Source organism: Leptodactylus fuscus, chromosome 3, assembly GCF_031893055.1.
Source record: "Leptodactylus fuscus isolate aLepFus1 chromosome 3, aLepFus1.hap2, whole genome shotgun sequence".
Classification (NCBI taxonomy): domain Eukaryota; kingdom Metazoa; phylum Chordata; class Amphibia; order Anura; family Leptodactylidae; genus Leptodactylus; species Leptodactylus fuscus.
In genome coordinates, this window is record NC_134267.1 from 69,619,906 (window position 1) to 69,634,585 (window position 14,680).

Here is a 14,680-nt window from a genome sequence, read left to right on the forward strand (position 1 = left end):
AAAAAAATGCCATCTCAGCCAGGATGGCATCCCTGACCTCGGAGGCACTGTGCTGTCTGTCCCCCAAGCTGATGAGCTTCAGCATCGCCTGCTGACGTCTCCCCACACCAGTGTTTTAGCGTTTGCCGCTAGTAGCTGTGGTGGAGGTTGCAGCGTCGTAGGGTTTCAGTCTACTCCTGCCATGAATTTTGGCCTGGGAGAGGAGATAGGCCACCCCAGTTTGCACCCGGGGAACAGACTCCACCACATTCACCCTGCCTGTCATTAAAGATAAGCACTGCAGCATCCCTGACCACAGGCGCTTGTCCATGTGTCGGTGGTCAAGCAGACCTTGCAGCAAAGTGCGGAACTAAGGGCCCACCTGATGTTGAGTGACACGTGCTGGTGCAAGGCGGGGACGCCACACCGGGAGAAGTTGAGACGGCTAGGGATGGCATAGTGAGGTGCCACAGTTGCCATCAGGTCCGGGAAGGCGGGAGTTTCAACAAGCCGGAACGCCAACCTCTCCTGGGCCAGCAGTTTAGCGATGTTGGCGTTCTAGGCTTGCGTGGGTGGGTGGTTAGCGGTGTATTTCTGCCGGCGCTCCAATGTCTGAGAGATGGTGGGTTGTTGTAAAGAAGCGCCTGATGGTGCCTTTGATGGTGCAGGAGAAGGTGATAAGAAAGAAACAGGGGAGGATGAGGGAGAAGTCAACAAAGTGGCGGAGGCAGATGAAGTGATGTCCTGGCTCGTCCTCTGGAGTGCATCGCCAGCACTGTGAGCAGAGGCAGTGGCATGAATGGCGGGCGACGTTTGTCCTGCCGTTGCTGCCTGCCACTGATTCCATTGCTTGGATTCCAAATGACGGTGCATTGAAGTGGTGGACAGGTTGCTCTTCTCAGGGCCCCTACTCGATTTCGAGAGGCAAATTGTGTAGACGACACTATATCTGTCCTCGGCGCATTCCTTGAAAAAACTCTACACCTTCAAGAAACGTGCCCTCGATGGGGGAGTTTTTCTGGGCTGGGTACAAAAGGGAACATCTTCGGACATTCCGGGTCTGGCCTGGCTTCGGCAAAGCAGCTGACCTCTGCTTCTGGACATGTCTCTGCCTCTAGCTACCCTTTTTGGTGCTGCACCTGCCTCAACATCCACACTACTTTCCCAGCTTGACATCTGCCTTGTCCAGGTGGGGTCGGTGTCCTCGTCGTCCACCACCTCCTCTTCCAACTCCTGTCTCGCCTCCTCCTCCTGCACAATGCGCATGTCAACTGGCTGCCCTGACAGCAACTGCGTCTCGTCGTCGTCGATGAGGGTGGGTTGCTGGTCATCCGCCACCAAATCGACCGGAGATGGAATGGAGGAGACTCTAGTGTTTGAGCATCTGGACACAGATACTCGTCTGTTAGGTCCGTGGAATCGCGAAATGGAGGGGCAGGTTGCGGTACAGTCAAAGGAAGGGAGAACAGCTCTGGGGAGCAGGGACAGTTGGGGTTATTGTTCTGAGAAGATTGGGAATTTTGGGTGGAAGGAGGACAAGACTGTTGGGTAAGAGGAGGTAGAGGCTGCCTGGCTGGTGGACAATGTGCTTTAAGCGTTATCCGACAGCCATTGCAAGACCTGTTCCTGGTTCTCGGGCCTACTAATCTTTGTACCATTCAGCCTAGTTAATGTGGAACTTTTGTGCAAAGCGCAGAACTTAGGGCCCGCCTGATGTTAAGGGACACACGCTGGTACAAGGCTCAACTCACCCTAAGTGCCAAAAACACTGCTGGTGCAAGGCTCTACTCATGCCAAGGGCCTCAATCTCTGCTGGTAGCTCAGCTTAAGGTCCTGTAACTTTGTTTGGAAGGGCTCATGTTAAGGGCTAGAAAAGTGAATTTTGGAAGGTCTTACCACATCACACACACACACACACACACACACACACACACACACACACACACACACACACTCAAAATGACAGTTAAGGGTGAGGGCTTTTGGAATTCCCATTGCCTATTCCATTTGTGGTTGTCATGGGGAACGTGATTTAAAGGGGTGGTTGTTACTGTTTGTTGAGCTTAAATTGGGGTTTGTGTCCATCCATTTGGGGAGTAAAGAAGGTTTGCAGGTATTTTCCCACTTTGATAGAGGTTTTTTTGAATGTGGAAAGTGTGTAGTTGTTAGGCAGTGATGTTGGGGTAATAGAGGGTCTTTGGTGTGTTAGATGCCCCCAGACATGCTTCCCCTGCTGTCCCAGTGTCATTCCAGAGGTGTTGGCATCATTTCCTGGGGTGTCATAGTGGACTTGGTGACCCTCCAGACACGGATTTGGGTTTCCCCCTTAACGAGTATCTGTTCCCCATAGACTATAATGGGGTTCGAAACCCGTTCGAACACACGAACATTGAGCGGCTGTTCGATTCGAATTTCGAACCTCGAACATTTTAGTGTTCGCTCATCTCTACACAGTGCCATGGGCTTTAAACTTCTTGCTGACACTGCGCACGGTAGACACAGGAACATTCAGGTCTTTGGAGATGGACTTGTAGCCTTGAGATTGCTCATGTTTCCTCACAATTTTACTTCTCAAGTCCTCAGACAGTTCTTTGGTCTTCTTTCTTTTCTCCATGCTCAATGTGGTACACACAAGGACACAGGACAGCGCTCCTATTCCATCGGGAAGGGGTTAATAGATACCCTATATTCAGCCAGGCTGAATTCCAAGTTGGGGGGAAAAACCCAGTCCTCAAGCTCAGGGAAGGGGCAGACAGACAACCAAAACACCCCCTCCCCTTCCCCAGGACCCAGCATCTACTGCACCCAAAAGCTCCGACCATTTTGATTTTTGAAATTTTCCAGTAGTTGCTTGTGACGAATCGCCCCTTTCCGTCCCGGCCTCCGGCCCCACAAGGCGCGAGGACACGGCCCGCACCTCAGCCACCCGACCGCAGCCGCTGGCCCACCCGGCCTTCGCCGCTGGCGGAACCCGCGATCGTCTTTTTAACTATACCGTCCGCTCCCACAAACCCAGAGAGAGGACCAGGCCTTATAGGATAATACGAGAAGAGCCTTCTAAAGTTTTAACATTTTATTAACCCAAGATGGTCGATACTAGGTCAGCCAGAAATACATATAAAGATATACCCTGGCGGTCACAAGCTTATACGGTTACAGAGAAGGTATGTTACAGTGCAGTGAGATAAAACAGATTAAAAGATTAGAAACAGAAACAGTCCTTAGGCACCTGGCGATTCCGCAGCCAACGCATGGTACCCACAAGGCAGGAGATACAGTCCATTAAAGTCTCTGGTGGGGGCACCGCAGCACCCCCCCCCCCCCCCACATAGCATATAGCAATAAAGAGAGTTCTTCCATACCGATTTAGTCCATAAATCCATGATCAGATAGGCGTTACATCATAGTCCTCATAATTCCATAAGTCCATTAGCATTAAAGTAGTATATGGCTCTCCTTCAAAGTCCATCAGCAGCATGGCTTCCTTTGTCTCTCAGCACATGGCCGCTGCTGCCCCGCCCTTCCCCCCAGCAAGGGGGGAGGGGGCCACACACAGAGCCAACTTGCTTACATGTGTCCAGATGAGAAGAACAGGAACCAAGAAGAACTAGCTCCGCCCCAGGTCACTCTTATATTGACCCTGGGCTCCACCCTGAAATGACATCATCAGGGCTTTCGGACCACCCTCTAGCTTGGCAATCAAATAACTATAAATGGTCATAATTCCTCAACACATGAAAATACGGTCAAACAAGTGGCATGTCTTTGCTCACCGCAAGTTTCCCAGCATATTGACGCCAAACATGATAACTCAATACCCTTTGAATAACGAGAACTGGGCCTGGGCTCTTCCCAGGCCCGTAGGCTTAAAGTTTTTGGGTTAAAAACGTGTGTCTCACTACTACGCACCGGAAGATCTAATTGTCATAATGGTAGCATCTTTCCCTGGCGCAATATCATCATAAAACCATAACTGTTTGAAGTTTTTACCACCTCAACCCGACTCCGCAGAGTCTGGTCACGTGTTAGAACTTTCAGAGCCAGGATGGCCCCCTGCTAAGAATCAAGGAAGTTAGCACAGATATGTTAATGACATGCCTAGGGTGAGACAATGGCTTTTGATCTTGGCAACTGGCCACAGATAATTAGTTTTGGCCATCCCTCACACTGATCCAATACATGGATAATCATATATATAGCTGAGAATCATGATTGAGGGCCGGTTCATCACACTGCTGCATCCCCCCCCCCCCCTTCTCGGCTTATACTCGAGTCAATAAGTTTTCCCAGTTGTTTGTGGTAAAATTAGGGGCCTCGGCTTATATTCGAGTATATACGGTAAATTTTTGCCATCCACAAACATTGGCTGAACAATACAATACACATTAGCTGTTCGGCATGTTTGTCGCCAGAATTGTCACATTTGACGTTTGTCTAATGTGTATGGTCAGCTTAAATTTACTAAAACATAATAGACTTTGACTTTATAATATGTATAATATAATATTCCTTGGTGTAAGTTCCTGCTAATATGAATGCCTATATGTATGAATTGAATTATTTGGATAAATCCTACATGGACCATAATCTAGTATTTTGGTGGGTTTCTTGGTATGCTCAATGATTCATTCTGAACTGGTTTCACATATTTCTATGTAATCGCATCTTAGTCTGTTTTATATTATATTATAGTTATATACAGTCCTATGAAAAAGTTTGGGCACCCCTATTAATCTTAATCATTTTTTGTTCTAAATATTTTGGTGTTTGCAACAGCCATTTCAGTTTGATATATCTAATAACTGATGGACACAGTAATATTTCAGGATTGAAATGAGGTTTATTGTACTAACAGAAAATGTGCAATATGCATTAAACCAAAATTTGACCGGTGCAAAAGTATGGGCACCCTTATCATTTTATTGATTTGAATTCCCCTAACTACTTTTTACTGACTTACTGAAGCACAAAATTGGTTTTGTAACCTCAATGAGCTTTGAACTTCATAGCCAGATGTATCCAATCATAAGAAAAGGTATTTAAGGTGGCCAATTGCAAGTTGATCTACTATTTGAATCTCCTCTGAAGAGTGGCATCATGGGCTACTCAAAACAACTCTCAAATGATCTGAAAACAAAGATTGTTCAACATAGTTGTTCAGGGGAAGGATACAAAAAGTTGTCTCAGAGATTTAACCTGTCAGTTTCCACTGTGAGGAACATAGTAAGGAAATGGAAGACCACAGGGACAGTTCTTGTTAAGCCCAGAAGTGGCAGGCCAAGAAAAATATCAGAAAGGCAGAGAAGAAGAATGGTGAGAACAGTCAAGGACAATCCACAGACCACCTCCAAAGAGCTGCAGCATCATCTTGCTGCAGATGGTGTCACTGTGCATCGGTCAACAATACAGCACACTTTGCACAAATAGAAGCTGTATGGGAGAGTGATGAGAAAGAAGCCGTTTCTGCACGTACGCCACAAATAGAGTTGCCTGAGGTATGAAAAAGCACATTTGGACAAGGCAGCTTCATTTTGGAAACAAAAATTGAGTTGTTTGGTTATAAAAAAAAAGGCGTTATGCATGGCGTCCAAAAAGAAACAGCATTCCAAGAAAAACACATGCTACCCACTGTAAAATTTGGTGGAGGTTCCATCATGCTTTGGGGCTGTGTGGCCAATGCCGGCATCGGGAATCTTGTTAAAGTTGAGGGTCGCATGGATTCCACTCAGTATCAGCAGATTCTTGAGAATAATGTTCAAGAATCAGTGACGAAGTTGAAGTTACGCCGGGGATGGATATTTCAGCAAGATAATGATCCAAAACACCGCTCCAAATCCTCAGGCATTCATGCAGAGGAACAATTACAATGTTCTGGAATGGCCATCCCAGTCCCCAGACCTGAATATCATTGAACATCTGTGGGATGATTTGAAGCGGGCTGTCCATGCTCGGCGACCATCTAACTTAACTGAACTTGAATTGTTTGTCCAAAATACCTTTATCCAGAATCCAGGAACTGATTAAAAGCTACAGGAAGCAACTAGAGGCTGTTATCTTTGCAAAAGGAGGATCTACTACATATTAATGTCACTTTTCTGTTGAGGTGCCCATACTTTTGCACTGGTCAAATTTTGGTTTAATGCATATTGCACATTTTCTGTTAGTACAATAAACCTCATTTCAATCCTGAAATATTACTGTGTCCATCAGTTATTAGATATATCAAACTGAAATGGCTGTTATAAACACCAAAATATTTAGAACTAAAAATGATTAAGATTAATAGGGGTGCCCAAACTTTTTCATAGGACTATAATTCTGATTGTTGTGAACAAGTGAGGTCTATGATTTATCATTGTTTAATGTGTTTATGCGTTATTTATGTGTTTTTAATGTGTTAATATTTTTATGTTTATTCAGACTTTACACATGCACATTTACTCATGGAGGCTTTTACTTATTTTCTTTTTAATTAAAAAAAAAATAAATTAAATGACTTCAGCCAAGAGATGCTAAATAAGCTTATACTGCATGCCATGAAATCCTTCCTACACGTAGCCTGTGACTGTACCGTCAGGGTATTGCCCTCTTCATTTATTTTTGTATTTTTTCATTTTGCAGGTAGATGTTGGTGTTGTTCATTTCACCCCATTAGTACAGCCAAAAATAGATCAGCCTTTCAAACTCATAGAAAAAGTAGTCCAAAGTGTCTTCCAGCTAAGGCGGAAATACTGCTACAGAGGAATTTCGTAAGTGAAATCTTATATTTGACATTAATGCTATAAGATGTCTATAATACACAGATATAAGGAACATAGTAGGTGAAAATAAATTCACTCTAAGAAAAATTGTATACAATCTCTAATCTTTTTTTTTTCCACACTACATGTTATAAGTAGTCACATTTAGAGTAAAAAAAAATATATATTAGTAAGTTTATGCATAAAGGATGTATGTATTAGAAAATTGTTACTATGTGAAACTTTGAAGTCATTCAGATGGGTATTTAAGACATTTTAAGTGGCTTGCAAAAGTATTCATATGCTTTGAACTTTTTCACATTTTGTCACCTTACAACCACAGATTTAAAGAAGACCTTTCATGTCCTCCTGCAGATGCGGTTTTATATACTGCTAGGAAGCTGTCAGTGCTCTGTATTCAGCACACTGTCGGTTTTCCCATTATGTGCTCCTGAGGTGGAGATATCGATGCCGTTAGTTTTGGCACCAATCTCTGCCCACTGTCAGGAGGGCATTCCTGACCATCTAGATTGGCTGTGAGGAACACCCCCTGACAGTACTCATCCATCGATTTGTTACTTACAGCTTAGTGTCATTCTTGGGAGGTAAGGAACACCCAATCGAAAAAAATGTGTCCAGCATGCCAACAGTTAAAATATAACTTTTACTTCATATAAAAAGACGATCTTGCATTGTTCGTGCAGGATACAAGAACTCAAGCTATGAGTAAGGGACAGCAGAGGGAGTCCCGAAACGCGTAAGCTATTGGCCATGTTCTTGTATCCTGGACGAACAATGTAAGGTCGTCTTTTTATTTTTTATATGAAAAAAAGTCAAAATTTATATGATAAAAGTCACATTTTAACTGTTGGCATGCTGGACATATTTTTTTCGATTGGGCATCACTTTTGACTTCATTACAGTCTGGCGTTAGTGCCCGTGCAGCCTTTTCATAATCATTACTAGGTGGAGCGGTTTTGTTTTTTTTCGTGCTGTTTGTAGGTAAGGAACACCCCCTCTGATCGCACAGGGCTATAGACGAGTTAGACTGTCAGGAACAACCTTCTGACAGTGGGCAGAGATTGGTTGCCAAAACTAATGGCACCGATACCTCCAGCCCAGGGGCACATAATGGGGAAGCCAACAGTTTCTAGCGGTATATAAAACTGCTTGTGCCTGGAGACATGAAAGGTCCTCTTGAAATGTATTTTGTTGAGATTTTAAGTGATAGACCAACACAAAGTAGCAGATAATTGTCAAGTGGAGTGAAAATGATACATGGTTTTCTATATTTTAATCAAATAAAAATCTGAAAAGTGTGACGTGCAAAGTATTCAGAGGCTGATACTGGATGATAACCCTCAGGCATCATTGCACTATCTCGTCTTCATTTATACCACCTATTGATTTACTTTGAGCCAGAATTGTACTTTTGGTGCAATTTGACACATCTAAGCCATGTCCTCTTTTCATGTAAGTTTAGTCTGAAATGCACCAAATGTTGGTGCCAATTGGAAGTTGGAACCAAACTGTGTGTCTTTATTTAAACAGAAAAAATTAAAACCCTACAGCATTAGTTTTCTATGTTAAATAATAGAAACCTGAACATTAAAGGGGTATTCCCACCTCACATACTCAGCAGTCTTCACTCTTGTAAAATCTTCTTTCTTCCTGGTTTCTTGCATCATTTGGTGGGCGGGGTTTCACAGGCAACCTGCCGTTTAGCTCCGCCCCCAAATTCGAGTGTAGCTCCGCCCACCCATATTGGACTATGAAGTACAGGCAGCAGCAACTTCATTCTGTGTTACATACAGAGACTGCCTGTCTCTGCCATAATGAACACAACTGAATTAGCTAGCCTGATAACTGGGAGAACAGAAGAAATGAAAGCAGCTCCTCTCCCCTATCTGAGTGCAGGAAGCTAGGTCACATGGTGTAGACACAGGAATAGCTAGAAACACAGGCTCGCTCCCTGCACTTAGCCCCTCCTCCCTCCCCCCTGAGAGCAGCAGATACATCATTTGACTCAGGAGCAGCTAAGTCAGGGCTGTGGCCACAAAAAATTGAATAAAGTAAGATAGTGGACAAACAAAGCAGTTTTGCTGAAGCAGTGTATTTAGGAAAAGTCTTACATCCACATTAACAAGCAGTATAGATAGGATCCTTGTGATGGGACAACCCCTTTAAAAGTAAATTAGGACTTTTATAGGATTTAAAGGAGTTTAAGACAAAAAAAAATGTTAGTGCTATTTATAGTGCACCCAAATACCTTTAGCAGTGTTTTGAATGATTTTCTGGGTTTCTCTGTGAGCTCCTGGCATCTTCTACAATTTACATGGGTATCTACCTGCCCTGTTTTCCTACAAATGCCATGATGCCTTGGGCCTCGCAGAGATGACTCACTCCCTTCCTTTCCCTTTGTCACTCACACCCCAATAATATAGGTGACATTCCGTTTCTAAAAAATCAACAGAAATTGTGCACTGCCCTGGAATTCTAGGTAAATATAGATTTCTGTTACACTAAGTAATTTTCTACAGAAAACAGAGATTTGTCCATCTGTGCATTCAACTGAAGAAAACGGGCTTTGCTTTTTAGAAATAAGCATCTAAAGGGAGTTTATCATCTCCACCAGGCATATTCAACTGCTATCCCCTCATTACCATGTTTTCTATTTCACCTTTGAAGTATGTCTGTAAATGAGGCAGTTGGTGCACTGAGGATGGGTCTTCAGATCCCTGGAGCCTTGGTCTTGTCACACCCCTCCCATCTGCCTGTGCTACTCCATGAAGTGCACCAGCTATCTCAAGGTTATTTTTCTCTAACTCAGTGGTTCTCAACCTTTCTAATGCGGTGACCCTGCAATACAGTTCCTCATGTTGTGGTGACCCAATTCAGTTTGGAATGTGCGTCCATAACGGCGTGCGTTCCAGCTGAATAGCGCTGCTGCAGACAGTAGCGCGGCTTCTCAGTAGCTAAAGCCATCAGAAATATGTATTTTCTGATGGCTTTAGGCATACTAACCAACTTTTGAAGATTAGAAAGAGGGACAAAATATGCGGCGGGCGAGTTTAGCTCTGCCCACTTTTATGTTGACTCCTCCCATTTTCATTTATTTTTCATGTGCTCCCACACAGTATAATCCTCCTACAGTCACCCGTACATTATATGTCCCCTCACCATCTCTCCCCCAGTTTCATATAACCCCTTCATCTGCCCCCAGTTTCATGTCCCCCCATCTCTGCCCCCAGTGTCATGTCCCCCCATCTCTGTCCCCAGTGTCATGTCCCCCCATCTCTGTCCCCAGTGTCATGCCGTACCCCCCCCTTCATCTGCCCACCATTTCATGTTCCCCCATCTCTGTCCCCAGTGTCATGCCGTACCCGCTCCTTCATCTGCCCACCGTTTCATGTCCCCCCATCTCTGCCCCCAGTTTCATGTCCCCCCATCTCTGTCCCCAGTGTCATGCCGTACCCCCCCTTCATCTGCCCACCGTTTCATGTTCCCCCATCTCTGCCCCTAGTGTCATGCCGCCCCCCCCTTCATCTGCCCCAGTGTCATGCCGCCCCCCCCTTCATCTGCTCCTTCATTATGTTCCACCTTAATGTTTAAAGCAAACAAAAAAAAAAACTTATACTCACCATCCAACGCTCCCCCACCGCTCTCTCCGCAGTCTCGCTTACTCATATAGTATATGAGTGACTCATATAGTAGGCGCGATGTGACATCATCACATCGCGGCTATACATGCAGCGCAGCATTAAAGCAGGAGCTGGCTGTGACAGCTCCTTCTTTAATTGCCTGTGTGTTCAACTCATCAGCGTCCTCCGGGCACCGATAAGTTGAAACCGGGACATACCTCCCACCGACCGGGACGGTTGGGAGGTATGCTTTAGGCGACCCCCATGTGTTTTGGTAATTCGACCTTCGCCCGGGTCGCGACCCACAGGTTGAGAACCGCTGCTCTAACTGGACAGAAGTGATCCAGGTATATTGTTTATCACTGTAATATATTCTGTAACATGGTGGTGAAAGTTAAATGTTTTTAGTGGAGGTGATAGACTCCCTCTATTGCGATCAAGTGAAATGATGGATTATCGAGTAACATTTGCTGAAATTGTTTTATTTTATTTGTTTGCTAGTTTAATAATCACCATAAAGAAGTGCAGGTTATAAATAAATATCTTTTTTGTTGTAGACTGTTATTCCCTGAAGAGCAACGCACAAAACTTACCGAGCAAATTCTGACCTTAGCTAATGTAGAACCAACATGGCGACCTTCTGAACTGTCAATGAAGCATTTCCAAGGTTTATGCAATGCCTACAGAGAACTGTGTGATCAGGATCCAAATTTATTCTCCTATAACTTTAGAGAAGAACTTCGTCAGAAAAAACTGAAGCTTCAAGATGCACAGAAGAGTGAAGAAAGTGAAATGCTATAGGATCAGCATAATAACACAGAGCAGGAGCAAGGCCAGAGCAAAAATACTCCCAGCAGTAAATTTCATTATTGTAACTACCTGGCTCCAGTAGTAGTACAAAAATGGAACTATTATCTGGAAAAGAATTTCAAATTTCCTATGGATTATTGAGAAATTATTTCCTTGAGCAAAGGATTTTGGTTTGTACACATTCATACTGTTCAACGTGTATTTGTGCAGTGGAGAATGTATTTTTGCATATAATATCTATATGTTCCTTTCTTTGCTGGTTATCTATTTGAATATTTAATATTTTTTGAATTAAAGGGTTTATCCAGGATTGGTCAGCATGGCTGCTTTCTTCTTCCCATATCACGGCCATGCTGCAGCTCTTTAGTTTTAGTAAGACTGAGCCATAACATTGCTATGTGACCAACAGACATGATGTCACTTCCTCAGAAGAAACTAGCCATGTTTTCTAATCCTGGGCCACCCCTTTAAATAAAAAAATAAATAAAAAAAAAAAACCCTGAAATTCTTACAAATTCAACTCTTTTCACATGCAAGTGTTGCGGTTGCTAGCCTCAATGGTAAACTAATATTTAGGAAAGTAACTGTTGGGACTAAAATAAATTTTACTGTGAATTCATACACCGCCTTTGTGCTCAGCTTCATAGAAAGTTTTATTGGTTGCACACAAATTTCCAGTGTTGCACCTAAAAGAGGGTGATGGATGTTCAGGAAGGTAAAAGTGGATAAAGTTAAAAAACAAACAAAAAAAAAACACCTTATAAACGAATTTCTAATAATGAGACCACACCAATTAAAAACACTCCACAATGACGTAGGGCAACAACTCTTTACTGTACAAGATAAAGAAAATAAAATACAGACAACAAAAATATTACAGTACAAGATTTTCTTTCTATACATGTATATCTTTCAATTTTTTTAATTTTTTTTTTTAGAAACCTGTATTGTGTACAAAATGAAATGACTGCACTTTGGTGCACCAAACACAAAAATAACTTAAGTGACTTAAAAAAAATAAATGCCCTAAGCCTTCTGTTATTGATGGCGCATCTGAGCGTAGATAATGTTGTCACATACCCGATGTTTTTTAGATGTGCTTTCTTTTTTCAAAAATAGAACCACAACCTTATTGACGGCATGCGTAATGTGATATCCGATTATACACACTATAAAAGTAAATGACAACATTTTTTCATACCCTTTCAAAAAGTTTTGAATTTGGTCGGTTTTCTTTTGCAAATTCACAATAAATAAAAATAACTTAAACAATACGTGGCGACATGAAGTAGTGCACAAGAGAAAAAACAGATACAGTAAGTAGTTTTTCATCAATTGCAAATAAAACAAGGAAATCCCAGATTTCTTCTACTCAGTGCCTCTTACTTTGAGACCCATGTCCATGTCATGACTATATTACATAAAATATATATACAGGCTGGGATTCCCTCCCGAAATAAAGGAGCTAGGACTTTCCACAGTTTCCAACAGTTTCATAAAAACAGTCTTCATTTACTGCCGATGTTAAACTCTGAATGCTGAACTCCCTCTCCAGAATGGCGTTCAGGTCAATGTTTGCAGGATCAGAATGGCTGTCAAGAGATTGTTGGTGGTCTTTCATTGCTTTTATAATCCCCTTTTCTCTTCTTGTGCTGGTAACCTTTCGTTTTATTGGACAGAAATGTCCCCGGACGAGTTTTGGGTGTTCCTCATGTTGAAAGTTACCCTCTACATCCATCATTTTGGGCTCCATGTATTTTGACTCGACTTTGGAATGTTCTGAAATATTTAGGTTCTGAAAGTGAACTTCAATGCCTTGGTTTGGGCTGTTCTTCATACTTGCTGAGGTGGTGGTGATATTTGACAACCTGTAATCTTCATCATCATCACTGAGAATGTCTGATTCCTTCACTGTTGTGCTAGGTAGGACCGCCGCATTCTTTTTTAGGTGTTGCGCTGGAGAGATATTTTTGGACTCCTGTAAGCTTTCTATTGTTGGACAGCCGCTACTTTGTGTACCGCTGCTTAAACTGCCATCGTCTGAATCCAGGCCATTCCCATTGCCCTTGTCCCTTGTACTGTTGCTCCAGTCCGTACTAGAAGTGTGCTTCAGCACTTTTAAGGACCTTGTTGATGCTGTTGAAAGTAAAAGATTTTTAGTTTGCAGAGTAAAAACAAAAGAAATTATATAAAAGGGGTTTTCTAGCCCCAGATTGTTTTGTTTTTTTTATTTATTTTTTTTTCCTACTAATGAACTATGCACATGATATCACACCCAGCCCCTGCACAGATCAGCTGACCTATCTTGTGGATAGGTCATCAGTAATAAAGTATCCCAGGCCTTAAAAGGACCTTATCAGCTCTCTCTGTTTAACAATTCTGGAATATCTTTTCCTATAACTACATTGTGCTGTTTTGTTATTATTTAGGGAAAATTTACTGACATGGTGGAAATGATATGCCATAGTCTTAGCTGCTAATCTGCAATGTGTAAAACATAACTAATTTTATTGCACAAGAAATATTGATACAGTTCCCTGCACTGGTTCCACTTTGTTACTGATATAGACCCGGGGGCCCGAGGGCAGCTGGAGAGGCTCGTTCCTCTGCTACCACTGGTTCCCCTGTACTCAGGCCACATGCATATATCATCCATACAGTGGAGATGATCATGTGATCGAGAGTCAGAGCAACAGCAGGGGAAGGTGAGAGACGAAAGTTGCGGCCTCCTCTGCACAGGGACTAAACAAGGGACCGGGTATATGTCAGTACCAAAGTTTATCCAGTATAGGCTTTAAGGCCCATTTACAGTGGCCACACTACTGTTTTATGAATATTTCTTCCTGATTATTGCCCTACCAAACAAGTGCCATTGATCACATCTTTTCTGTGTTATGTCTAAGCAATGGAATGGGACAGTTGAAGAAATGTCTGAAAGAAAACTGACAAGTGTGAATGTAACCTAAGGATAGCATCTATTAGCCCGACTACAGAGTAGACTGTATCTAGAATTCTCTGGCTAACCACAGCTTTCTGAATACAGGGAAGCAAATACAGTATATATAACGGGATTCTGTGAGGTCCAAAATGCTAGGATTTAGGAAAAAGCACTAATAGTGTTGTGTATATTTTGATATACCCTATACCTCAGAATTCTCCTGACAGCCAGGTATTAAAGAGGACCTTTCATGGTCCGGGGCACAGGCAGTTCTATATACTGCTGGAAAGCCGACAGTACACTGAATTCAGCGCACTGTCGGCTTTCCCGATCTGTGCCCGGGGTGAAGAGCTATTGGTATCGGTACTGTAGCTCTTTACAGTCAGAAGGGCGTTCCTTACAGTCAGTCAGGTACGTCTTTCTTCAAAGCAGTGCCTATAGCACTGTGCTGTGTGAGTGGGGAGGAACGCCCCCTCCCTCTGCTCACAGTGCTCGTCCATAGAGGACTATTATCAGGAAGGGAGGGGGGCGTTCCTCCCCGTTCACACAGTACAGCGCGATAGGCACTGCTT

General features: G+C 43.1%; 2 protein-coding genes across 5 annotated transcripts in view; one reads left to right on the forward strand and one right to left on the reverse strand.

Moving 5' to 3' along the window:
- The window catches only part of TFB1M (transcription factor B1, mitochondrial), a 101,601-nt gene extending 89,587 nt beyond the window's left edge, over positions 1–12,014 (forward strand). For both annotated transcript variants that reach the window (XM_075267802.1, XM_075267801.1), the window contains exons 7-8: positions 6,601–6,728; positions 10,918–12,014. In XM_075267802.1, the coding sequence (XP_075123903.1) occupies positions 6,601–6,728; positions 10,918–11,161 (372 nt within the window). In that variant the 3' untranslated portion in view covers positions 11,162–12,014. The remainder of the gene's footprint in view (positions 1–6,600; positions 6,729–10,917) is intronic.
- A 76-nt stretch (positions 12,015–12,090) lies between these two features.
- Positions 12,091–14,680, reverse strand: part of TIAM2 (TIAM Rac1 associated GEF 2) — a 190,383-nt gene continuing 187,793 nt past the window's right edge. For 2 of the 3 annotated variants that reach the window (XM_075267753.1, XM_075267752.1), the window contains exon 13: positions 12,110–13,306. In XM_075267753.1, coding sequence (XP_075123854.1) covers positions 12,636–13,306 — 671 coding nt within the window. In that variant the 3' untranslated portion in view covers positions 12,110–12,635. Of the gene's footprint in view, positions 13,307–14,680 lie in introns of all 3 variants that reach the window. The other variant, XM_075267751.1, reaches the window with a different exon arrangement.